At 39.4% G+C, this 25,285-nt stretch overlaps 1 protein-coding gene across 2 annotated transcripts in view; it reads right to left on the minus strand.

Annotated features, from left to right (window-relative positions):
- The window catches only part of DMTF1 (cyclin D binding myb like transcription factor 1), a 30,648-nt gene extending 6,097 nt beyond the window's left edge, over positions 1-24,551 (minus strand). The window contains exons 1-14 of one of the 2 annotated variants that reach the window (XM_055711016.1): positions 24,378-24,551; positions 17,427-17,543; positions 16,789-16,908; positions 15,773-15,867; positions 14,897-15,011; positions 11,762-11,838; positions 10,111-10,268; positions 9,244-9,276; positions 7,981-8,090; positions 7,025-7,253; positions 5,202-5,353; positions 3,481-3,696; positions 1,031-1,116; positions 204-362 (exon numbers count right to left, since the gene is read on the minus strand). In XM_055711016.1, coding sequence (XP_055566991.1) covers positions 204-362; positions 1,031-1,116; positions 3,481-3,696; positions 5,202-5,353; positions 7,025-7,253; positions 7,981-8,090; positions 9,244-9,276; positions 10,111-10,268; positions 11,762-11,838; positions 14,897-15,011; positions 15,773-15,867; positions 16,789-16,908; positions 17,427-17,535 — 1,659 coding nt within the window. In that variant the 5' untranslated portion in view covers positions 17,536-17,543; positions 24,378-24,551. Of the gene's footprint in view, positions 1-203; positions 363-1,030; positions 1,117-3,480; positions 3,697-5,201; positions 5,354-7,024; positions 7,254-7,980; positions 8,091-9,243; positions 9,277-10,110; positions 10,269-11,761; positions 11,839-14,603; positions 14,736-14,896; positions 15,012-15,772; positions 15,868-16,788; positions 16,909-17,426; positions 17,544-24,377 lie in introns of those variants that run through there. The other variant, XM_014280031.3, reaches the window with a different exon arrangement.
- Positions 24,552-25,285: the final 734 nt, after the last annotated feature.

The following is a 25,285-nucleotide window of genomic DNA, read 5'->3' on the forward strand; positions in this document are numbered from 1 at the left end:
GCAACTTGGAAGTTGCTTGCTAAAAAAAATAAAAAATAAAAAAACAAAAGAAATTTGCACTCTTCAGTGTTTTAAGCAAAGTAACACTGTTATAACTTAAGAACTGCTTTGCAAATCTAACATGCACATACAGAGGCCTGCATTATGATGTTCCCCTCCCCCACTGCCCAAACTCCAGTCGTTTCACTGCTCACAATACATACCGATAAGGCATGAACTATGATCTGTTCTGGGGAGGCTGGAGCAGTAGCAGCCGTTAGGGTCATGGTAGGACTAGTCGTCAGTGTTAAAGGAAGGCCTTGGCTTGAGCTTGTCTGCAGTAAGTATGTACCTGGTGTTCCAGTCGGCTGGAGATGGAAAGACTACAAAAGACAACCCAAGTTTAATATCCAAACACACTGTCTTCCTGGGCTGTGCCCAGAGCGTGTTTATTTACATCAGCTACCCTAACTGTAACTTCCCTGGAAAACAAACAAACAAATCCAACCCTACTGTGCTGACTGCTGTACTGCACTCAAAAAGTAGAGAGGAACTCATACATTGCCTTAGGCTACCAGGACAAGTATTAATGCTAAGTAAGAGTCAAGCAGGACTGTATTATGCTGTGCAACAGCAATTAAGAAAGGAAGAAATTCAACTTACTCTTAACACTGAGTTGAAAGAGAAACTGTGCTATAAATTACAGTACAATGGAACTGAGAGAATCTGTACTTGCTGGGAGCTTCCTGTGGCTCCGTTACGTAAGATTTCAACCAAAAAAAGCCAAACAAGCACAAAGGAAAACTTCATAGCAGTAAGGCATCAAGACGGATTTAAAGCATTTAACGGCAATTCACATTTTACTCCACAGCCCTAATGAATTACACTTTTAGAAACATATTTTGCTTTGAACTTTTTAAGTTTTAGATCTCTTAACTTCCTCTTTCCACTGGAGAACTATTTTTTTTTGAAAATACACTGTTCCATAGTCTAAGAAGTGTCTGTAATTAAAAGAAAGAACAGTAACAAATACCAGTTTTCTGCTACTTACTGGAAGAATCTCAAAGGTCTGTAGTGTTCCACTGTTTAGTGTTATTGTCTCAGAGTCAACAGTAGCAGCAGGGGAATCGGTTGAGGCTGCAAAAGGAAGGAAAAAAAGAAAGAAAGTATATAAACCAAAATGTTTCAGCCTTGCAGAGAGCATAACATACTACAATTAATATATAGCAGGGTACTGTTAATTCCAGTAAGAGGAAAAAGAAAACTTGCTGAATAAAAAAATAGAAAACTAATATCAAGTTTCTCTAATTGTTACCCAAGATACAATACTATTTAAAGAGGGCATTCTACAATCCAAAAAAGCAAAAGCAAGTATGGTTTTAGTGCGCTGGGATCAAAGCAGAAAAATAAAGTTATCTAACATTATATAATTACTTTTTGTAATGAGATTTCTAAGAGGTTCTGGTGTAATAATATCCTTTGGATCATATATTACTTGTTTTAAACTGGTGTCAGGTTTAATATTGCTGTCTTTCCCATTTTTTTGTATTTTTAACCTTTTCTGCCTTCCACCATGTCCACCACTGATGAAATATCAGATGCTCCACAAGACATTTGCCTAACTTGTGTGTTATGACTGCAGTGTATAAAAGCTGTAAGTATTCTTATCACAAGTGTGTAATTATCTATGCAATTATCTCTATTAATTCCACAAGTCACAAAGAGAAGCATCAAAAAGTTTACGTATCAGACATTTCAAGATCACCAGGTCCAAAACAACTCGTACTGAAAGCTTTGTAAAATATCATAAAACCTATTCAAAACCATAATTGTAATTTTTACTTACTCTTAAAAAAACAACCCTCACAAGTTCCAGGAAGCTGCAGGCAAATTAGTAATCTGCCTGGGATTACCCACGAATTCCATAAATACCGAAAGGCCAAAAGACCTACATGACAACAGCAGAGCTCCAAGCTCCAAACCTGGCCATCTCAAGACTCTCTGTCTTCAAAACAGAGTAATTCTGGTCTTTGAAGAAGATAGAAGCTCCAGTTTTAAAGATTTTACTGTTGTAGTGGCACGTTCAAGGTTTGCTGCTGCAGATTTCCTGGCACCTAGCAGCAGACAGCTGCAAAGTGTGGCCTCTCTGTTACCTAGCCAGTTGTGTTCATAAAGCTTACAGATATTATCCCGTTGAAACCTTGAGCCTTCTATCAAATGCAGCTGAGAGTGGCTAATAGGTTCAGCCCTCATGGGACTGGGAAAGACACAATACAAAATTCACTTTGATTACATAAACAGAAATTCTTCAGGAAAGAAGACTAAAATGGGGAAAAAGGCCTGTTAGGCAGACAGGGGCAACTGACATAAAATAACTGTTTCAGGATTCATTTCAGAAAGGACTAAAGGTTACAGAACACCAGCGCATCTTGCCTGCTCATCAAAACCCAACAGCTTTGACCAAGCCTGGCTAAAAGTCTGAGACTGCTGACATATTACAACAGACAAAATGTTCTTGGCTTGGTGTTGCATGTCATTCTAATTAAAAATAAACCAGATAAAATGAAGATGGCACTTAATAAGTAGATTAAGATGGGCTAATCTAATGAAACTATAAACAGAAAATTGTTTAGCAAATGCCTATCTAGTCGTACTCTGAAGAATCATTTCTTAGCCTGATTAATTTTGTAGTAAGCATGACTGAGGCACTAAACTTCCCTAATAAAACTCACAAATGGCAAACAATGCAAATCTTACACAACAGAGATGACTGGCTGCATATGGGGTGACTGGATTGGAGTGACTGGAATTACTTAATGAGTTACAAAACCAAGCAATAAGCACTACAGTCAAAGTAGACCTGGTAATAAATGAGCAAAGTTGATCCTTAAGAGCATGAGAAGCACCAACTTAAAAAAAGAATAGAGTGGTTAGAGCAGATCATGAGCTTAACATCAGCGTGACTTGACAGCTAATACTTTCTAGAGTGTTTGCGCCTAGAAATAACTGCACAATGAGAAGCAGGGCTAGAAAAAAACTCACCTTCCCTGTCAGGGTCCTTCATCAAACTTAGGGACAGCAGTGTACATATTTCACAAAAGATCTTGTACATGATACTGGTTTAGACAAGAGCTACTAGCAGAAACTTAAGGAATGAACATACACGCTGCACCTTCATTAAGAGGTTTGTGTACCTTTCCAAAGAACATGTTATATGGCACACCCTTGTGTGCATGCACACAGACAGGCACCTACAACTCCTATGTCCAGGTGCTCCAGTTGCAGCTTCTTGCTACTGTTGTCACAGTAACACCTACATTTGCTTAACGAAGTTAGAAACAGGCAAATGGAACCCAGAAATCCTTAATCTGAAGTTACGGCAAGACCAAAGCAGAATTAACAAGATCATGTAAGACATGCCCACTCCTCCTTCACCATCTTAACATAAGAAAGCTTTAGGTTTCATTAGAGGACAGCGAGTCATTTGTTTCAGCTACTTACAGACATGTGTAATCTGGACTGGAATCTGCAAAGCTGCCATAGGGCTTGGTGTGTTGCCTGTGTTCTCCTCTAAGCGAGCCACTCGAATCTGCACATGCTGAACCCCCGAACTGGAGTTTGTGTTTGGTAATCCACTTCCAGACTTGTTCTCCGAAAGCAGGTGCCCTGGATTGTTTTTCTGGTTCTCATGGAGTTGTTTAAGACCTTTTATCAGCACTGAGAGAAAGAACGCTCACGCTAAAGCATGTCTGAAACGCTGCATGTGAGATTTATCCAAGATGAAAAAAGTAACCAAAATCCTTCTGAATTTGGAACCTAAACAATTTATAGAGATTTATCAACTAGAAATTTAGCACATACATAAAATACATTTACAGTCAACTATCAGAGTGAACTTGATTTTCTCAAGGAACCTAGACATTTTAGAATGCTTGAATAAAAAAAATTAAAATAAAAAAAAAAAAAGAAAAGCTCATAAAAATATAGACCTCTCTACAACCAGGTATGGTATATACCCACGCTACAACCAAGTGCCAGTATCACTAGTTGTGTAATGCCATTATCAGAAATAAACGCTCTAATTTTACAAAACGTGGAAGTGGACTTGTTCAAAAGGTTGACAGAAGTGTCACTGGAAATAGGGAGCAAGAGAGAATCTCGCAGTGGCTACACTACAATTCTCAGTCTGTGCACGAAGTGGCCTATCGCACCAATAAGCCCACCCACCTTTCTTCCCTATGATCACTTTGGTCCCACTGAGGGAGTGGTTGACATGAATAAGGTGACAAAAGCTGAGGCCTCTGCTTTTCTAGCATTCAGTACAGCAAACTGCTTAAACATTTCCCACTCCTGAGAGCATGACATTCTGTCTCGGGGAAAGACAGTGGAGCCTGTTGATTCGGCAGTGTATTTATTGTATGAATTATTCGATGCAACGAATGCCTATTAATGTATGGTAAGTGTAACAGGGCTACCCTCTCAACTGCAGCCTCCAGGCATGACTAATATATAACCACACTGATGACCACAGCAAGTGTCCATTAAATTACACCTTTCATTATGACATTCATTAGTCATCATGGCTAATCTCTCAATTTTTTTTCCTCTCCCCAAAACAGAGAAAAGGAGGACTGAAGGTCACGGAGTCTGAAATACTGTTTGGCCCAGGCACTAGTTTCTCCAGCCAAGAAAGAGAAAGTGCTATGAGAGACTTATCTGGGGAGCTTTATGCCCCCGATTCCTCCCTTCCCCCTCACTGTGCAGCTAGTAAAGCTAAGGTTCAGCACCTCAACACAGATTACATTTTAACATTGTAAAGGTAACAGATCTAACCTGAGGTGACAGTTAGGCTGCATACAAGAGTGATACATACTCTTCCACCTGAAGAGGTCACTGCCCTCCATACCAAAGATCAGCATCATCTGAGATCTACCAGCTGAGCTGCTTACATACATGCTCCCACTTTAGCCAAAGTGAGGGGAGTTGGAAAAATCTGCTCCTGTTTAGTTGCATATATCAGCTTGGCTTTTTTTGACGAAAACACTTAAGGATTGCTTGTAGGAGCAATTCAGCCAGCAGATCCAAGGGGCCAGGAACTTCCAGCAATGGAGCAACGTGCTCTTTGGTAACCAGCGCTTTAAGTAGGGAACAAAATGCAGCCTTATTCCTTTGACATTTGTGAAAGGAGCTGTTAGAAGACAAGTGTGCAAGTAGTACATTACCAGGGAATGAAACATCTTTGTGGTTTGCAATCTGTCTTTTAATGGTCCACCATTTACTCCGGAGCCACTGTGGTGAGCGTACACTACTCCATCCTTCAGCTAGTAAATCCCAATTGATGTCATTTTCATCAGAAACTTCAAGTTCCGCTATCCTGGCAGGATACAGAAAATATTTACCTGTTAGAAACTACCCTCCAGACTGGAAGTGGTCTTGCACATCTCCGGTCTTGTCACACATTAACAGCGGCAAAACGGCATGCTAATGAATAGCCTACCAGAGCTCATGAATTGACACAGGCTTCCAAGGCTCCACGCTGCCAGAGGTCAAGCAGAATCATAAACAACAGAAGATGGACTAGACTTGTTAGATGATCCAGTCCATCTCCTTGCCATGCAGGATTATTCTCCTTATTTACATACACATTAGGACTTTGACCAGATTATTGTGAAGCATTCCAAATGATGGTACTCGCATCTTTTCTCTTTGGAAAACCATTCCCCAAACATATCTCCAAGGCAGGAAATACTTCCCAAGATTCACTCTGAACCTTCACTTAATTAATTTCATGTTATGATATTTACTTGTTTTCTCCTAAATAACACTCATCCGTCCTTAACAGAATTTTGCCTCCTCTCAGATGCTTCTTAGCCAAAGCAGATCAAGTTAACCACAATATTAAGCAGTTCCTCATAAATCAGTCCCATAAGGCTCTCCAGGTAAGGGACAGTCTTCACATAATTTTTGCAGATGTTATACACACACTGGATTCTACCAAAATCTGTTTTGAAAACTATAAATAGCTTTGATTTGCCTCCAGCTCATCTACACATGGAGTATATGAGAAAGGAGGGGAGTGAGAGGGGAAAAGATTTTTGTGGAAGTTAAGAGCATTTCTCTTCACAAACCAAGCAACAGCACTAAACATCCTTGCTAGCTAAATAAATGGGAAAAAAAAAAAAAGGAAAAAGAAAAAACCTACCAAAACCAACCCTGCAGGATGAGTTAAGAATATCTGGACAGACCAAAACAGATACCATTTGTACAGAAATATGAAGAATTATAACCAGCACATTCTTCAATCTGGAATCAGGTTACTTATTTTGAGTTCATGTCAAAGAGCTTCAGTAAATTAGTAGTGAATATTGCTTTGTAAATAATGCTCACATTCCCTAGATGTCTAGGCTTTTTATTCTCACCCAAAACTATCAACCATAAAAATCCACTGGCTAAAAAGCCTGAGGTAAAGGCATTCAAAATGGGAGGAGGACTGGAGAGAGCAAAAGATTTCCAAAGTTACTACCAGGTTGCCAGTTCAAATGCAAAGATGCTGATATCCAATCAGTGTTTGGTGGCCTACATGAAATTAATTTGCAGTCTCAGTTTAGTTCTTTGTAGACAAGATGTCCACATCACAGAAACCACCACCACACTTGACCCTTGTTGGTCATCTCTGCAGAGAGGCCAAGGACTGAACGGGCAGGGAGACTGAACTACCCTCCAGTGAAGGGTTAAAGCGCATTGGTGGGGCAACGTGTGGGAAGCTTGCACGGTCGCTGCCTGTGCTGTACCTTTTCTGTGGAATAAAGAAGACTTCAGTCTCCAGGGTTTTCAATCTGACACCTTTCACGAACACTAATATTCACTAAAAAAACAAAAAACAAAAAATATGTTCAATAATAAATCTCTGGGAACTATAAACACAGTAGTGATTTTTGGAGGGTTCTAGAGTTTTTAGTGTCTCAGAAACCAGCAAAATGGACCCCAATGGAATCCTGCTAGAGTCATGTATTACAAACCTTTAAAAGTAACTAAAATAACAAACCTCAAGATCAGATTTATTTCATCTTCCTTGGTCCACTCAGTGCCCCCACTTTGTTTCCAGTTGAGATAGTTGAGCCATTTAGAGCGGCATTGCTTTTCAGAGCGCGTCCCAACCCGTTCTGCCACAGCAGCCCACGATACACCTTGTGTGACAATGTCACCCGGTTCCGTGCTAGTTAGCTCATGTACTACTTCTGCTAGTCTTCTTTCTTCTTTCTCTGTCCACTTCCCTGAAAGAAAGAAAAGCCCTCCAACTTAACTAAAAGAAGATGCCCTCTGTTCTGATCCATAACATGTCACCAGACATTTATCTTCAGTGCCTAACACCTTATTCCAGATGTAAATATTGACCTGTGAAGAAAATATTAACTGTTTTTACTTACTAACAATATATATTACAGCCATTCCTGAGTAACAAATGCGTAATTCCATTGTTTTGCTACCAAGTTTCTCTTCTCTTCCTTTCACACAGATGAATGAAGCCACACAGAACTTACCAAAATATTGAGCAAACTGGTCTAAGCTACCTGAATTGTATGAGTTGAAGCAAATAAACCATGCAACAATTCAATATACAGTAATCACATGAGGTGTGACTACATTTTCCTTCCATTTGAATATATGCACTACAAAGTAAACAATACTTTATTCCTAAAGCACATCTGTCTCTTAACTGATACCAAATATACAATGCATGTTTATAAACATTAAACACAAGGAAAAGTACTTTTTAATCCACCTTAACGAAATATGCTCTTGTGGCATAAACGTATGTTCTGATCTTTCAGAAGTGAAACTGCAGAAACCTGTACCAAAGATGTTCTAAAAATGGTCCCAGATTTCACATTTTAAGTTCCTGGGTTCAGAGTTACACATGTCTGAAAACACCACTGACAAAGGCAAAGATGACAAAGTTTTAAGTAGAACAGCCATTACCGACACCAGCATTTACCTCACCTGTGTTGCAGGTATCCTTCATCAATCGACATCTATCTTTTACAGATGAAGCACTTCTCCCCAGTGCAGCTCCTATTGTGGCCCAATCGTTACCATGCTTTGTTCTCAGCCTAAACAGAAACACGCTCATTAGCACTATATCCAGTTATGAGATTACCAAAATATCAAATATGCTCTAATAAAACCAGGACACACGTGCAGTTTACAGGCTTAAAAACAGAATGGGGACTGACTTTGATACTACCATATTCATATTTTCTATCATCACTGACAGTTTTTCTATGTATTTCTAGAAGCTATTAGCTTTTGGGCCAGCTAAACCACAGGATACTCACTTATAAAATGCTTAATATCTAACTGTCTTGCAGGAAGGTTGTGAGGCATAATTACTGTGTTAAACACAGTATGAATGTTTAGATAAACAGCCAACATCTGTTCTACACATGTTCCTCAAGGGTTTTCAGGTGGTATAGAGATCATTTGAGAAATCTAAATAAGGCCTGATAAAAACCCAGACATCCTACAACTGAAATGAAGCAGAACACTGCAAAATCATGTTCATAATTTTAACTATTATTTTCCTCCCACACATGACAACAGGTTGCTTAACATGTTCAGCCATGACTACTTCTGACACATCTGAACCACAGGCAGCTTGTGAATGACACAAACCAGCTAAACTGATCCAAACATATCCATCAACACAATGAAATATACTCCCTTCTTTCCTTCAGCCCAACTTGGTTTCTTCAAACTGCTCAACCTGGAAAGGTGCAAGGGAAGATAAAAGTCTGCAGCCCCTCTTCTTTGATCTATCAAGTTCATGGACAAAAATCAAAAAGCCTTACTGACAATTCATGTACCTTTTTAATACCTTCACAAGAGAGATTCTATCCTTGACCTTCCACTTTCTTTAGAAACAATCTTTACTCAGATTTCCTAAAGAAAGGGAATTTCTGTTTTTCACAAACAAATGTTGACTGCCTGCAAAAATCCAAAACATTACTCGTTTAAACAGAAGGCTTGCTTTAGAACTTTATTGCATATTGCTTATGTCCTGAATACACATTAGAAAATACAAAAAAATAATCCAAATGTTGTTTCCTTTCTCTTCAGATTAATTTGATGACCACTGTTTTCTGACAGTTGGAGCAGGAAATTTACTTGTAACTTTTTAGTGATTTCGTGAAACAAAACCTGTAAAAACTCTCAAGCTACTAGATATAAACAAAGTAGTGTGATCTTGTTAATAAAAAGACTTACTCTTTAAGTTTTTCAATTTCCTCAGGAGTATACCTAAGCAACAGGTAAATAAAAATACATTATTTTAAACAAAGCATACGGCATAAATATTTTTGTTTTACTAACCACACAGTACATATTTAGTTGCAACAAGAGATTGAGGAATTTGAGATGTAAGAAACCATCTGACTAAATGCTTCAAGAACTTGAAGAACAAATGCCATGTTCCACCTTGGTACATATTCCTAGGGTTATTTGGTCTAACGTTCCTCTCATTTGCAAGCAAAATTCCTCATTCTCAGAGATCTGACTACTAAGAATAGAATTAGAACTTTGTGTATTAGTCTCTCAACTAAACAGCTATTTTTTCTGTCCTGTCTCTGTTCAGAATCACCATAAAGCTGATTTTACATTAAAACCCCCAACAATCAGCATAAGATGGTATTTGTAATTTTCAACTACTTTTAAAAGCTAAAATCTAACATCCTTTTCAGCACTTCTGGATGGCACCTTACCCATTGCTTTACCAGTGGGCAAAACTAAGGGCACAGGGATGAAGATCAATTAGCTCAAGGTCACAGCTCTAGAAAGAAACCACACCTCAGCAGATCCATGCTTGTGTCAGTCTTCCAATCATATCAGAATCCTCTCTGCATCCTTATTTTGGGTTTTTTTGGTGGTTTTTTTTGGTTTTCACTCATGGATACCATCAAATTAACACAACTATTGTCATGGTTGATCTACCAGAATTCAGCAGAAGTGATTTATGATTAGTAAGAGCTAGGTCTGTTTGGTTAGAATCTTCTGACTCACAAATAACATGTCAAACATTAAATACATGACCCTACTTAAACCAATAAAACCATGCAGCATTAGAGGTTTTCATACTTTCCAACATGGTTTCTGTCATCATACATGCGAAGAACTCTTCTATAGACAGCAAAGAGCGGTCGATTCAGACCCCAAGCTATTGTCCTGTAAAAGTCTTTTCTTTCATCTTTTGACATTTCAAATATAATTTCAGTGGCATCTTTTATTCCACGGGCCTAGAAGAAAGCATTTAAAAAAAACCAACAAACAACAACAAACCACAAACAAAACACCTTAAAGTCTCCTAGAAATCAAAAAGCAGCACACGAAGTATTGAAGTATTGAAGCCTAGTATGCTATTATGCAACTTTCTATGTATCACAAATACTACTGTCCAAAAGTTAAATGGAGTATTTATAAATTAGCTACCTCAAATACAAACCCTTGAATACTAGGTTTTGGTGGTTGGTTGTTTTTTTGTTTGGTTTTGTTTTTGTTTGGGTTTTGTTTTTTTTTTTACACTGGAGTCCAGGTAGACATGGAAGCTCTAACCTTCATCCACATTAAAAAAAAAAATCTCTCCAATGTGTATTTAAGATCAAAAATTGAACCATCATTTAGAACATCACGGAAAATACACTGTGGTGGAATTAGCCTGGGGTCATACAAGGGAAGGTTGTCAAACAGTACTGTATCAATTTATTACACAATTTTGGATATTCCTTATCTGAAAGCAATTTTTTTTTTCAGTTAAACTACTCTTCTTGTTCTAATGGAAACTCAAAGTAAATTACATACAAAACCACTGGAGTTAAGTATAAAAGAAAAGCTTTAGTTTAACTTCAGCTTAAACTAAAAGTCTTTATATTTCAATTATTTGAAGCAGTACAAGAAAGCAGACAAATGGGAAAATAATTAATCAAGTGAGATACCAGTAACTAAAAAAAGATATTTAGCTAGCTTAAAAAAGCTTCTCTGGATTTAAAAAACAGTATTACCTATTTTAATGATTTTGTGGCAGAAATTCTAATACATGTAAAAGCAGGCACACTTTCCACAACAAATTCTGAGAATTTTTACACCAATGAAGTCTAAATTCAGGGCTTTTTTTGATCCACAAATGAAGGATGGTGATCCTGTAATATCCAAGCTATAAATTTTCAGCTGTAAGGGCTCAGCTCAAATATCCTCAGTGGTAAGCCTACCACAAATATGACTTACGGGCAATTATCACTGTCAGCTTAACTGCATGCCTATTTTTACACAGCACTCTGACACCAATATATTAAGGGGAAGACAGCAGATACAGGCATCCTTGCAGTGTAGTAAACAAATACAGATAAGGCATCAAAGAAGTCTGGAAGTTGTATTCAATGCTTTGTAAGGAAAATTATCTCTACTACTAAATTTTTTTCCTCTGTCTTCACCAAAGTTTTCATGAGTGATGTATATTCAGAGAAACAGATTAAGCCACTCAAACATCCTGATATAAAATTTTAAAATGTTTTTATATATATATAAAAAATATAAAATGTTATATTCAGTAAGTAGTCTTAAATCCTGTATATGGATACAATTTTCTTATGTATTTCAAATGAGCAATGACCATTTCTACTGGGAACTGATCAGAATCGCTTATTGCATATTCTGGGAAGTACTAAGGGAAGCTGGTTTCTAACAGGAGCTGCATCACCACACCAACTAGCAGATAACATATGCTAACACATACCTTTAAATAACGCTCAATGTTACTCATCAAAATGTCAATTTCTTCCTTTGACCACATCCCTTGCTTCCACTTATGGCCTGAAAATAGAAATGACCAACTAATTACTGAAGTGAAAGTCAGCAAAACAAGAACAGAAATATCAGAAAACATGACCCTCACTACAATTAATGAAGAAAAAAGTAATTTTAGCTACTTTAACTACAATTAAACAATGTTCTTTCAGAATTGATAAACAACCCCTAGTAACTGTCAACTTATGTTTACATAATGTGAGTCAGTCAGACCCCTCTTCTAAAACATCCACTTTTTAAAAACAGAACATGCATTCCTCTATTTGCTGTCAAGTCACATTTTCAGGCTTTCCCTTCAGCCACATCCAGAAAATTTCTGTCTTTAAACTGACAGCTGAAATTTCCAAGCAGGTGATTCCAGAAGCTGGGACTTAAAATGTGACTCCTAGTATTACCTGAGGACCTGGCAACAACACCGAGTTCTCTTATACGCCTTATCATTTCCCAACATGTGAGTGGTGCTACCTACTGTGAGTGCTTTTCATAGAGATAAATGCTCTACCTAGTCCATTGTGACACGCTGGTCCATATCTCTCTTCTTTTTATGCATTAGGAATAATGCCCAGTGGTCACAGTCAAGATGAAGACTCAAGGCAAGTGGTTTTTTTTCCCCAATTAAAAAGTGGGAAACCAATAGAAACAAACATCATGTTTTGTCTTTGTCTATGCCCTTAGTAACTACAATGCCAGCTAAGCTTCAAAAGCAAAACCAATCAATTTTATTCAGAGAAAATTTCAAACCTCAAGTCTATCAATAAAAGATCAAAACATTCCTACCCTAAATCTACATACAGATTCCTCTTTTTCTCCATTCATGCTCATACCATACTTAATATTAATGATCACTTATAATTAAGATTATACTGGTGACCCAGTTTACATACTGGTGTGTGCTGGCTACCTGCCCATCTCTGGTCAGAAAAATCAGGGTACTTCCTTCTCAGCCTGCTAATTACCACAGCTGAGAGGCAGAACGCACCAAAGAGATTGTTTACTCAAATCCAATTATAATGAAAAGTACAAGCATTATTACTAATACTGTTGGAACTGATGCGAGAAAACTCTTCCCTTGTGCCTGATGGCTTCAATCTCTTCTTCCAAACCTACAGAGACAAAACAATAATCTACCACTGTAGCTGTGATTCACATCTCTATCCAAGCATCTGAACTGACTTAAAGGGACACTGATACTCTTCACATGGACTAACCGTTAATACCTAACTATTTTAGGAAAATGACATATATTTTGCACTTCATGTGTCTGCATATTCAATGCCAAGATTATTATAACCTGCCTACAGGTCTTGAAAGAAAGCATTACTAGGTGGAGTGCTATAAAATTATTAGCTCAGGCAACACATGTCAAACTCCTCGCTAATGTAAAAGGAGATGCACTGGGCTTCCTCCACAGCTGATCTCTGTCACTAAACATGGAAACCCCAAGAAAAGTTCTGCTAGTATGGATTCTCAAATATTTTTCTTGGCATATTTTATTGGAAATGTCTTCGAGTTATTAATCTCTTCATTAGAATTACCAAATTTAATGCCTTCATTCATTCCCAATTATAAATGCTACCTGTGATATATGGTCAGTTGATATGCCTGTGAGACAGCTACGAAGGCATTAAGTTTCTAATATATTTAACAAGGCACACATCAAATATGAGGCCACCAAGTCAAATTAGAACAGTCACTCCTTTCTTTGCCAAATCACCAGTACATACTCCTCCAGTCACAGCTGAAAATAAGCTGCTCCCAACCAAGGTCCTTTCCCACTGACTACTGTAAAGATCATGATCTCTGTGCTGCTTCTCACCCTAGAGCACTGGAACTGTAGCAATAGGATTTCTCACTACTTCTACCCAACTGCCTCAGTGCTGTGATGCAGAGCAACCTCTTTGCTTTCCTGTCTCTTCCCCAGTCCTTGGACTGAACACTGAATATCGACTTTTGAAGCCCTATAAATCTAATAAATAAGAAGGACAAAGAAAATGGGGAGAAATTATTTATTGGCTGTTAGAAGCAACTGTCAGTGCACACTTGGGATCAGTAAGTGGTCACTGACAGAGTTGCTCAGTTCCCCTCTTCTGAATTTTCCATATCCGACATCCAGGTTCTGCAGGCCTCCCCGTATTTTCTCACTGACTCAGCAGTACACGCAGGTCTCTGGAGTAGAGCTCACTGAGTAAGAGATCATTTGCTTCTGGGAGAGAAAACCATTACTTTTTTTCCTGAAGTTTTCCAATAAAAAAGGGAGTTACTTTGGACTGACTGAAAAAGATTGGATTTTTTTTCATCCCTAGAAAGAGGTAAAGTCAGAGTAAGAAAAATAGTAGAGAGATGAAACTGGAGAGACATGGCTTAATTTGACACTAAATTTTTTGTCTAGGTTTAAAAAGACATTTGCTGTGGGGTGGGGAGCTCCGAAGTTCAACAACTACTACATGATTGCGCAGATACATTTTGAAAGAGAGTAATGCCAGTGGGGCACATTTTTAGAAGTAGTGGAGTAGTGGTGATTATTTCAGTAGAATCTGGTCTGCATGACCCCTCCACCCCTGAAACAACTCACTTCCAGAAACTTTAATATGAACCACAACATGGTAGCCAGACTAATAAGCCCTACTTGGGGAAAGATGGATTAACCTGAGTGCAGGTTGATTTTTTTTCCTGGTCCATCCTTCTCTGACTGCAGCTTCCCATCTCCTAACCAAGTAGAAGTGCAAACGGAGCATGCACAACTGTCTGCCCTGCATGTGCCGACACATTACCTACAGCAGTTTTCTACCACGGCCACTAGAACCACTGTCACCACTGAAAGCGTGGTCCCTCTTCCTCTCCAAGTGTATCTGGTATTCCAGCTTCCTTCTTGCATACAAAATGTAAGAGAGATGGTGAAGAAAATGCATGGGATCTCGCAGCATTTTTAGACTCAGTCTTCTCAACTACCTTCACTGAAAAAGCCAGACCAGAGATTACTTTACGCAACCTGTAAAATGTTCTGAGACATTTGGAATAGCTTACCATTTTACAGCTTGGGAGAACTGCATTTGAAATGTCCTACCTTTATTTGTTAGAGAATCCTTATCCTCTTTAGTAGTGAACCAGGCTTGACTAACAGCTGACACTTCTTCATTGCCCATTGGGGAGATTTCATCCAGTTGTTCATCCTGAAGAATCTTGAAAAGACCAATATGATATCATCCTGTAAGATCTTCAGTGCTTTCTACCACCTCGCATTTAACATGGAGGCATAACTTGAAGGACAATTAAACCAGCACACCTAGTCACGTTGCTGACTGCTCAGAAAGTGCCACTTTTTAGATACTGCATTGAAAGTACATTCACCTTTCTTAAACACCTGAGTGAGATTTAGCATCTTAACACACAGATGTTGTGAGAATTTATTAGATATCATTCTTCATCCTGTTTAATGTACAGTGAATAGGAACAGTCTCACTGGCTTTGGCAGAAAGAGCACTGTGTCCACCATCTCTGATCTAGAACTTGTAAACATGGTACACCCACAATGAGAACCGTATGAAACTGTTAGGATTGGTGACAAAACAAAGTGTATTTAGGCCTGTTATAAAGCTTAATTTATAATCAAAGAATGACAGAAATACCAGATAAAATTGTTTTATATGTGGACCACCACAGAGCAAGTAATTATCAGTGGAGGGTTATATCTATTGCTGTTTTCTGTATTGCTCTTTGGGCAGTAAGTTACGCTACAAATAACCTCTGTCATATATAAAACGATTCAATTGCAGTTTTCTAGACCAATATTTTACAAACGAGATCTACGCTCAAATACATTAATGTCACACTAAAAATAACCTTATTACTTTAATAACCCCTTTCCGCTATTTGTTTCCCTTTTCATTTCCATTTAAATAAAAATGTACACCAAAAGGTCAATTTTGAAGTTTTACTGTACCTGAATCTGAGTGACAGTTCCTTCGTTAATCTCATCTTCAGCTACCTCAGTGGTAGCAGTCATGGTCACCTCAAAGCTCTGATCATTTTCTGAAACTTCAGAATGGATAAGTTAATTGCCTACCTTACTCCTGTATTTTTTTATGCATGCTACAGGTTTTATATAGTGCTACCTTTGCAATGGAAATTTTGAAGAGGCCTTATTTGGTAATTATTTGTTGACACAGTATAATCATCAAAATGATTATCAACTCCTTCTCTTCATAAAATTTAGATATGGGTTTTGAAACCTTCAGTTTTATACTTGACTACAATTAAGACAATGTGAAACGTATAAATACAAAGTGTTTGATTTGGTGCAAACATTGGAACTGTACTAATGCTCCCTTTCCAGCCCTATCTTCAGTATTTTCCAGTTACTAAAGGCCAATGTTCAAATCCTTTGGCTGCATTCTTTTTCCCTTCAACTTCAACATGATAATGCCTTTATTTCTAAGGAGTTTCTACTAAGTTCCATGAAACAACTGCTCTAGGTATTGTAAACTGGTATTTTAACTTGCTGGATCTGGTTTTGCCTCCCTTTGGGAGATTATATTGAACTATTCAATATTCAGTCAACTTCCTTAAGACTAATTCAGTCCTCAGCCTATCTTTTGTACAACAATCTCTGCCTTAAAAACATCATATGTCTCAATATTATAAAACATGCAAAAGCTGCTGTTTGATCACTAAAAATCCCTAATTGCAGATGGACAGCATCTAGTTTGTTGTTCATTCGCTTATCCTTCAACTTATCCAATATACCTGTGTCTGCAGGCCTTTATCTGTAAGGCAGGTTTACTTTAACAGTACTGTGTAGACAACAATTGCTGCAAAACTATTCAAGGCTCTATGAGGTAAGGATGATACCCAAGTATATTGATAAACCATGCAAAATATTGTAACGCGATCCAAAAAGTCCACTTTTAACCTTTACCAACAGAAACATTTGTTAGAAGAGTACATAAAAGAACTTACTTGGAACTGCAACAACAGAAATGCATGGAGTGGAATCATCAAGGCTTTGATCATCCTCTGATAAGCAAAGCCTCTTGTGTGGAGGTTCAGTGCTGTCTTCAGAGTCTACTTCATCAGCTTCTAACAACAGAAACATACACAGGTTACTTTCTGTTAACAAAACAGTTTCGGAGAAAGTTCTGCTACCAAAGCAGCCCAAAACAAAAGGCGGAAGCAAATGTGATAGGTTGCTTCGGTGCTTTACTACTGACCAGGAAGCTGGTCTGAGTTATGGGAAACAACAGTTCACATGCTTTCTTCAACACACATTATCTGTGAGATTTTCTTTGTACATTCCATATGCAGTCCATCACACACAAACCAGTCCCCTACATCTAGAGAACTCTGGGTACATGCTCGGTTCCAAGAACTGACTTCCGCTAAAATAAATCAGGATAGTTATATCCCTGTTGGGCACATACACACAGAATTTTGTGATTTACACCTAATTTGACACTTCATCCTTCTTTAAACTGAAACAGAACAAACTGCAGCACAGTAAGTTGAGTCCAAGTAACTCACAGGATTTGGGGACAGGGAAGTATGATGGTTGGACCAGTGAAAAAAGAAAAAAAATACTATGCAGTACAATTCTATACCATTTTGAGGGCAATGAAGTATAAGGTTCCCTTCAGTGTCCTGAGTCAAAGTCACAGAGTTCACGGTTTCTATTGTCACTGTGTCAGACTCTTCTTTGACTGTGCTCATACTCAAACCTGAAAGAGCAATACACAGGTTACATTTCTGCAGTCAGACTGCCACTGTGATGGTAATGTTGCTTCCTTTATCTCAACCAACCAGCATAAACTCCCCCAGAGAATGACGGATGTATGTATGTTCTTTTACATGAAAAACTCCAGTTTCAGACATTCACCTGCCTTTATTTTTCCTGTAGACTTATATGTTGCACAGGGAAACATCAGATAGCTTCAGTTACTTTTCCAGTTTAAAATAGTACCCAAATTCCCTATTCAGGACATTTGTAATCTACTACTGTTTGGTTTGGGATTTTTTTGTTGTTTGTTGTTGGTTTTTTTTAAATACAAACCTAGGCTATTACTTTTTTTCTCACTAATATTTGTTCCACTGCTCATTTAATAATTTTACTATTACATAACCTAAGCTAGTCAAGATGGAGAAATATTTCTGTAATCTTGTACTACTCATAGCTGCACTATTTATACATAAAGTTGCAAAGTTTTATTCTCCTTCCATGCACATAAATAATTGTGAAGCTTGTATTTTTTCTTTAGCATTGAAACTACATGAGCAACAGAAAAACTGGGTGCAAGCAATCACCAGTATAAAAAACCATGCAGAAAATAAGTTATCCAGGGTAAGCTGTATACACTAGTCAGTGAACTAGGCCAATACAAAGTGCTTCTGATAATCTCATTTCCACTATAAAAATACTATGAAAAAACCCAAAACTTGTAAGAACGTCAGTGTAAACTCGTGCTATTACTAATTTTGAAATAAAACAAAAAAGGTGTTATCCACCAAGTAGAAAGAAACGTAGCCTTTTCTGCTGCAGAATCTACATGAAATCACATCTAAAATACCCAGCTTTGCAATCACTTCATCAGTTTTGAACACCGGGGTTTGGTGACTATCTTTGGCAGAGATTTGTAAAAAGTAAATATCTTCAATTTCTCCGTGAAGAGCTCTTCTTATGTGTTTTCTCACATGTCAACAACAGGAAAAAAGTTAATCGCAACTTTTATTTTGAAGCCAAAATACTGTTATCAACAATGTTAACTTACATTACTAAAAAAACCCCAACCATAGACCATAGCTTAAAAAAACCCCAATCAATCACAATTACACTACAAAGCTTCCATGTACCAAGCAGGAATATCCATGTATCCATACGCAGGTGGAATTTACAACCTGGATTTTAAATCCCCCGTCTAATGTTAACAATATGGCTTTGGCAGGAAATTATTTAATTTTTATTCAGAAAACATGTTCTTTGGTATTGAAGATTCCCAAGAACAGCGTTTCCTTGGAAGAATAACACTACTGCCAGTCTTCCAATAAAATTACTTTTCACTTCTCAGGCTTGATGAAATTTGGCCCATCTTTAAGCGCAGGTAGTGACCGATTCCTAGAATGAAGTGGTATTACCCTTCTGAACACGTCAATTTCGGATACTGTTGAAATTTCAAATGAGAGGGTTCTCAAATTTACTTTCGTATCTAGCATCAACAGCAGCTCCTTGCCACATACAAGCATAGGAGGCAATAACTTCCTTGGGATTCATCTGCTTCTGAGTTCTACAGCCTCTGCCCTATACTTTACTAGAAGTGATGTTTGCTGCATGGCTATAGAACCGATTTTTAAGAACCAAAAAATGCACCCTTAACTCTAAAACATTAAGAAAGAAATCCAAAGTGTTACAGCTAAATTAGCAGACCTCTTCAACCCAGTTTTGAGCTATTCATTTAGCTTTTTGGGGGAGTGAACAAATTGTATCATTCTGGAGGACCAAAAGAAACAGACAGATTCTCTTTTTCATGTTTGTATGTACTTTCTGAGTAACTTTTACTACAAAGAATGCTGGAGTAAAAATTCCCAAAGTTACCTGAAATGCCATGGAGGATTGTCCCTTTAATTTTACGTGAACAGAAAGTGATGACATTTATTTTTCTAGGATCAGCTGAAAGCACCTATCTTTCTTCTCACCACTATAAAGGCTTGAAAGACATAAAATTTATTTTTATAAAACGTGTCTATCATATACTTCACCTAAAGCTGATCTAGAAGCAGTAGAAACTATAGCACCATCCACAGCAGAAGATACAGAAGACCATTTCTTCTTTTTTATTGAAAGAACACTGAAAACTCAATACAAAGAGAGCAAAGCTAGGTCATTGTTTCATCAGGATTTGCTGAGGATCAAAGAATAGGTTTATAGGATTAGGTTCCCAAATTAAAACCACCGACTAATTAGGTTTGCCCATTCGCATTCTCTCCCTTGCTGGTTTGCCATGTTAGAGAAGGATGCAGCATTAAAGGAGTCCATACACCCAAACCTGGCACTTCTTTCAAAGGTGGGTAGGATGATACACCATCATCAATAGGCGCTGCCCTGACGCTTCCATACAAACAAGAGTTGTAACAGAACTAAACAGACAATAGCTGAGGCACCACATCTAAAAGCAGCACTGATTCTTCTGATCAAGTTAGACGTCTACAGTTGTCAGCTTGAGCTCCCAGGTACTCCTAACAAAGCATCAAGAACTGTGCACGGCAAGTTGTTCAAGGAACTGTGATCACCTAAGAAGGACTCTTCAACGTAATTCCTGGGCTGTGCAAGGTTTTCTAACTGTTTGCCTATCCCCCAACAATGGTTTATTCCAACAGTAACTGCAGGCTCTCCAGAAAAAAACCAGTAATGTTCTGTGTCAGATACTTGAGATTTAGCTATCTCAAATTTTCTGAGTGAAGGTAATAATTATAGTCAAGCCTTGATAAAAACTTTAGAGCCAAATCCTTCATTTGACTTGAAAAAATCCCATCAACTGTAATGGATATAGCCTTGGACCTCAGCTCAAAACTGACTGAAAAAAACAGAAGGAGCCAACTCAAAGTCAAATGCGTATTTTGGACATTATTTTTTATTCATTACAGTACACATACAAGAAAACTGACGGAAACAAACTTGGTTTTGTAAGACACATTTACACCAGGACAGGAATGCTAACCCATGAAGACTTGAATTAGTGACCGAAAGGTGAGAAAAAAATCTTAAGTAACTGCAGTGATTCTTCTGGGTGAATAGGAAACAATCTCCAGACCTTATAATAAAAAACACTGCTTTACACTTAAATGATGACAGAACTACCATGTATGCTGAAGATACATCAAATATGACATTAATGGGACCACTTGGGAGTTTTCAGCAAGCTCAGTGGAGTAAGCACAGGAGACAACTGCTGCAGGAGACAACACCCTCTGATGCAGGCTTCTTTGATACTGGCTGTAGGGACACTGTACTCACCCGATGTCCTTCATTTATCATGGCATGACAGCTGAAGCCATGCTAAACAATGCTGTACCACCACAGGGGTCTTTCAGGATGTGCCATGTGAATTCTGTTCCATACAGATACCTGCACATCCACTATACATCTGCTCTTGAAAAAGTTAAATACAAAGTTAATGACAGCCAAGGTTTCTTAATTAGTGGTAACTACAGCATGAGTAGTCTCGCCACCTCCAAAATATCACCTTCCTTTCCTAACTTCACCAAGTATGCTTTTTCAAAATGCATTGATTTCTATTTAAAACAAAAAGCTTGCATTAATTTTAAATGCATAAGCCACGACTTTTCTTTAATCCTTGATTCAAACACATTCTTCATAGAAATACCAATCTACCACTAATATTTTATGTTCTGACGGAGGGCATTAGCTTGTGGGGGAAGAGAACACTGTTGGAAGCACATACACTAACAGTGTCGATGCTTATTACGAAATGCAGTGAAGACAGAATAATCTTAAATTTCTAAGATAGCACCTTAGAATCAGTGTAAATTTAATAAGCATTTTTTGCCCTGTTAAGACTTTTGAGAGTTATTTACCAAACTCAACATTTTTAAGAGTTGCATTACAATTCTAAATAGGTTTCAACATGCAACCAAACAGACAGAGGAAAATAATTCCCCGACAAGAGTAATTTAATATAGAATTCCAATATAAATTTTCCATGAAACCCACATACTACAGCCGTTCTTATTTTTCTGGGAAACATGCAGCAGATTTAGGCAGGAAAAAAAACCCCACAAAGCTGATTTTATACCAAGTTACAAAAAACATGAACATTTTTTATACAAAATTCCTGTAATTCTAATCATCTTCATCAGGCAGATGGGCTCAATTATTCTGTGGGCTGTAAAACTTAAGCACTTCTAAGAACCAGTATTTTTACCCTTGCAGACAGAATTTTGTCATTATGCCTAGTTATTAACTGAATGTTACATCTAGTCGTCTGTGGACTGTTGTAACTTTTTGAATTTCTGCATGGAATTGTATTAAAAGCTGTTTTCTCTGCACTGGGCAAAAATTAAAAAGTATATTTCACTAAATGCTGTAAAGAAGCAACATCAAAGTTTATTAAGGGAGGCTACTGATGCATTTAACTGGAACAATCACATGGAAGGCACTGGGATGTCAAGGCATTTAAGAGTAATTACACAAAGGAAACAAAGTCATTACAGGACCTCATACACCTCATACTTAAGGAAGCCTGAATGTTTAGTATAATCCGGTCAAGTCATACTTCCAATATATAATCAGGAGTTTCTACTATTCAGCTAGTACCAATTCTCTGATGCTATTATTTAAGAAATGGGTTCTGCTGAAATGTAAAATTCCACCACACAAAAACTGTCTTTAACAGCTGCAACAGAGAACCTAAGAGGGGACCAAACCAAACAGATATCAAACAGAAGGACCCTGAGTTCAAGGCATAGAAAGATTTATTAAACTGTACCAGCATTAGATTACAGTCCTTTAGGAACAGTTACATTCTATTCGTCAGTGGTATTTTGAGAAGTGGGCCATCACAGAAACTGAATGTATGGGTGACACAATGGGACAAACTGTTATTTGCATTGATCCAAAACTGGCAGAACTCCATGAGCTCCAGCCTATCCATCGATATTTTAATAAAAGGCACTGAGCATGCTTTAAATGTTACACAGGGGAAAACAAACAAACAAACAAACAAGCTAATTCTTAGCTTTTTCAGAAGAAAAAATACAGGAAGTTGCACATTTTCAATAACAGAAAATGGCTCTCAGGCACAACTCTATGGCTATGGATAAAAATCTTGGGAAGTATGATATGTACTAAAATAAATACTCTTTCTCCTTCATGTAAATGCAGTTTTATCCTAAGCACACAGTTAACTTCTTCACCTTTATATACAACAGACAGAAATTTAGCATGCAATAAAATACGAAAAGCTGATTTGTTATCCTAACTGCACAAGGTGTAAGACTGATAAGCAAAGCCACAGCTCTGTAACCTCCTGATGGCCAGACAATTACACTTACAAATAAGAGACTATTTCAGTATATAAAATACAGTATGGACACATGGAGGTCTTTGTCTCTTGTATGCGGGTATACACTTTATAATTTTGAGTGGTTAAGCCAAAAATCAGCATTTTTAGGCATTCTATTTAAACAGTTTTAATTGATGTTTAATCTTTTAGTAAAGTCATAAAACATCATCCAGAAAGTTTCAGTAAGCGTCCGGAAAACAAGCATGAAGCTGTTGACATTATTATATTAATGTGGACTGATGAAAATGAGAATCTAAATGACATGTGTCCATCTCATTGCAAAGTCTACATCTCCTGGTTTTGCAGAGGGATTTTAACTATGCTGTCAAGAAGCCAACTTAAGTCTATGGCCAGAGCAGCACTGGCAAACAAAAGGCATTTTCTAGATTACTTCAACTCATAACTTACAATGGCCAGATGGAGCCAAACAATGGTAACTCTCTGTGAATAAATACATACAAATACTATCTGTCAGCTGAAGAGATAGCTAGCATAAGCGTAATACACTTCAGGGTTCCCAAGTGCTGACCTAAGAAAAAAAGACCCCTCAAATAGAAGGAAAAAACTCCAAAAGGATGGGAAAAGGGGCTTGTCCGACCGGTATCTTTTATTTTGGCAAAACAGACAGCATAACTCTAGAGCAGAAAAGCCTGCTGCTGCTTTTAGATGAAACCCCTGATCTTGGCAAACTCCACTTAAAAACAGAGCCCCAAGCAACCTCAAATCACAACTCTCGCTGGAAAAAGAAAAAAAAAAAAAAAAGATTATGAAACAAAACAGATAAAAGCCACAAGCTTAGGATACCCCAACCGCAGACCTTGCAAGGGGAAATCGGGAATCTAAAATCGTTAGTGCAAATGGCCCTTTATTACAGAGAAGGGAGTTTAAAACACAAATATCAAGAAAGACCAAAAAAACAAAAACCCCACCAAAAATCCCGCACGCCGCCCGCCCCAGGCACCCAAGGTTTGGTAATTTCCAGCCTTCCTCGCTTTTGTCGCCCGCCAGCCCCCGTCCACATTTCTTCCTGCGCACCGCTCCCGACAGCACGCAGCACGCTGGCCAGGCCCGCGGCCCAGGGGAGAGGCGGCGGGAGGCAGCGGCCCTGCCCGCCCTGCCCCGGCCCCCAGCACTGCCCCCAGGGCGGGGGCAGCGCCCCGCAGGCGGCGGCTCCGCGCCTCAGGGCCCGCCTCAGCCCCTCACTGCCCCCCGGCCGCCAGCGCCGCCATTTGGTCCCCGGGCCGCCGCCGCCGCCATTTTCCCGTCCTCTCAGCGGGCGACGGTGCTGGCCGAGAGCGCTGCCAGCTTCGCCGCCGGCCCAACCCGGCCCGGCCCAGTCCGGCCGCGACTGAGGCGTGGGGCCGGACATGGCCGCCTCCGCCTCCCCCTCCCCATCCCCTCAGCCCGCCGCGCTCCGCCGCCACCGCCCCTGCCGGGCCGCTCCCGGCCCTGTCCGCCCGCAGGCCCCCGCGCACTTACTTCCTGTTTTGGGTCCGGGCACTTGAGAAACCAGGATGGAGACTCCCAAGTACCAGGATGGAGGCGCCGAGCGGCAGCGAGCGGCGAGTGGGGGAGGCGGAGGCGGCGGCGGGGCAAGGCGCAGCCAGCCCGCGAGCCCGCCGGAAGGGCCCGCCGCCCGTCCCCCCCGTCGCTTCCGCCCGGACGCGGCGCCACAAAGCGCACGGTGCGGGGGCCGCAGAGGCAGCGGCGCCACAAGGCGCACGGCGCATTCCTTTGCTCCGTGCTGGGGAGGCGGGAAAGGCCCCCTGCGGCCGGCCCTGAGGAGAAACCCTTTTCTCCGTCCGTGCTTCCTTCATGGCTTGATCTTCGTTTCTCTGCTGCCTGACGACCTGAAAAAAAAAAATAATACGGTGTATTATAAAAAGCGAGCCTTACAAACCGAGAGTAAACAAGCGCCTAGCGGGCTGAGCATTGTGGTGCATGCTGCCTCACGGGCTAGGTGCTCGAAAGCGCCTTGACAATAAAAAGCCACCGGCTGAGCCTCTTCACTGACAAACCGGGTAGATAAAGAGGGAGGGGGCGAGTGGCATCCCCTGCCTGCGATTTTATGTGTGAAAACCTCCTTAGGCTTCTACCACAAAGCCGGTTTTTGGCTGCTTCCCTTATGTGCTGGACCTCTAGCTGTGCCTGCCCCCAAACCTTGGGAGCTTTAAGATGTGCCTTGTCCCTTGTGAAGAGCTTTCCTGCAAACCACGCTCACAGGCTGCAGGGATCCCAAAGCCTCGGGAGAGGTTTGTGGAATCTGTTCATCAGGCAGCATGCAGTTGTCCTAAACATCTGGTGCCCTTTAATACCTTAACACCCCCCCCACCCCCCAAAAAAAAAAAAGCATAAAAAGATGCCCGCAGGGGACTGGTCAATGTGGC

Source organism: Falco cherrug, chromosome 5, assembly GCF_023634085.1.
Source record: "Falco cherrug isolate bFalChe1 chromosome 5, bFalChe1.pri, whole genome shotgun sequence".
Lineage (NCBI taxonomy): Eukaryota > Metazoa > Chordata > Aves > Falconiformes > Falconidae > Falco > Falco cherrug.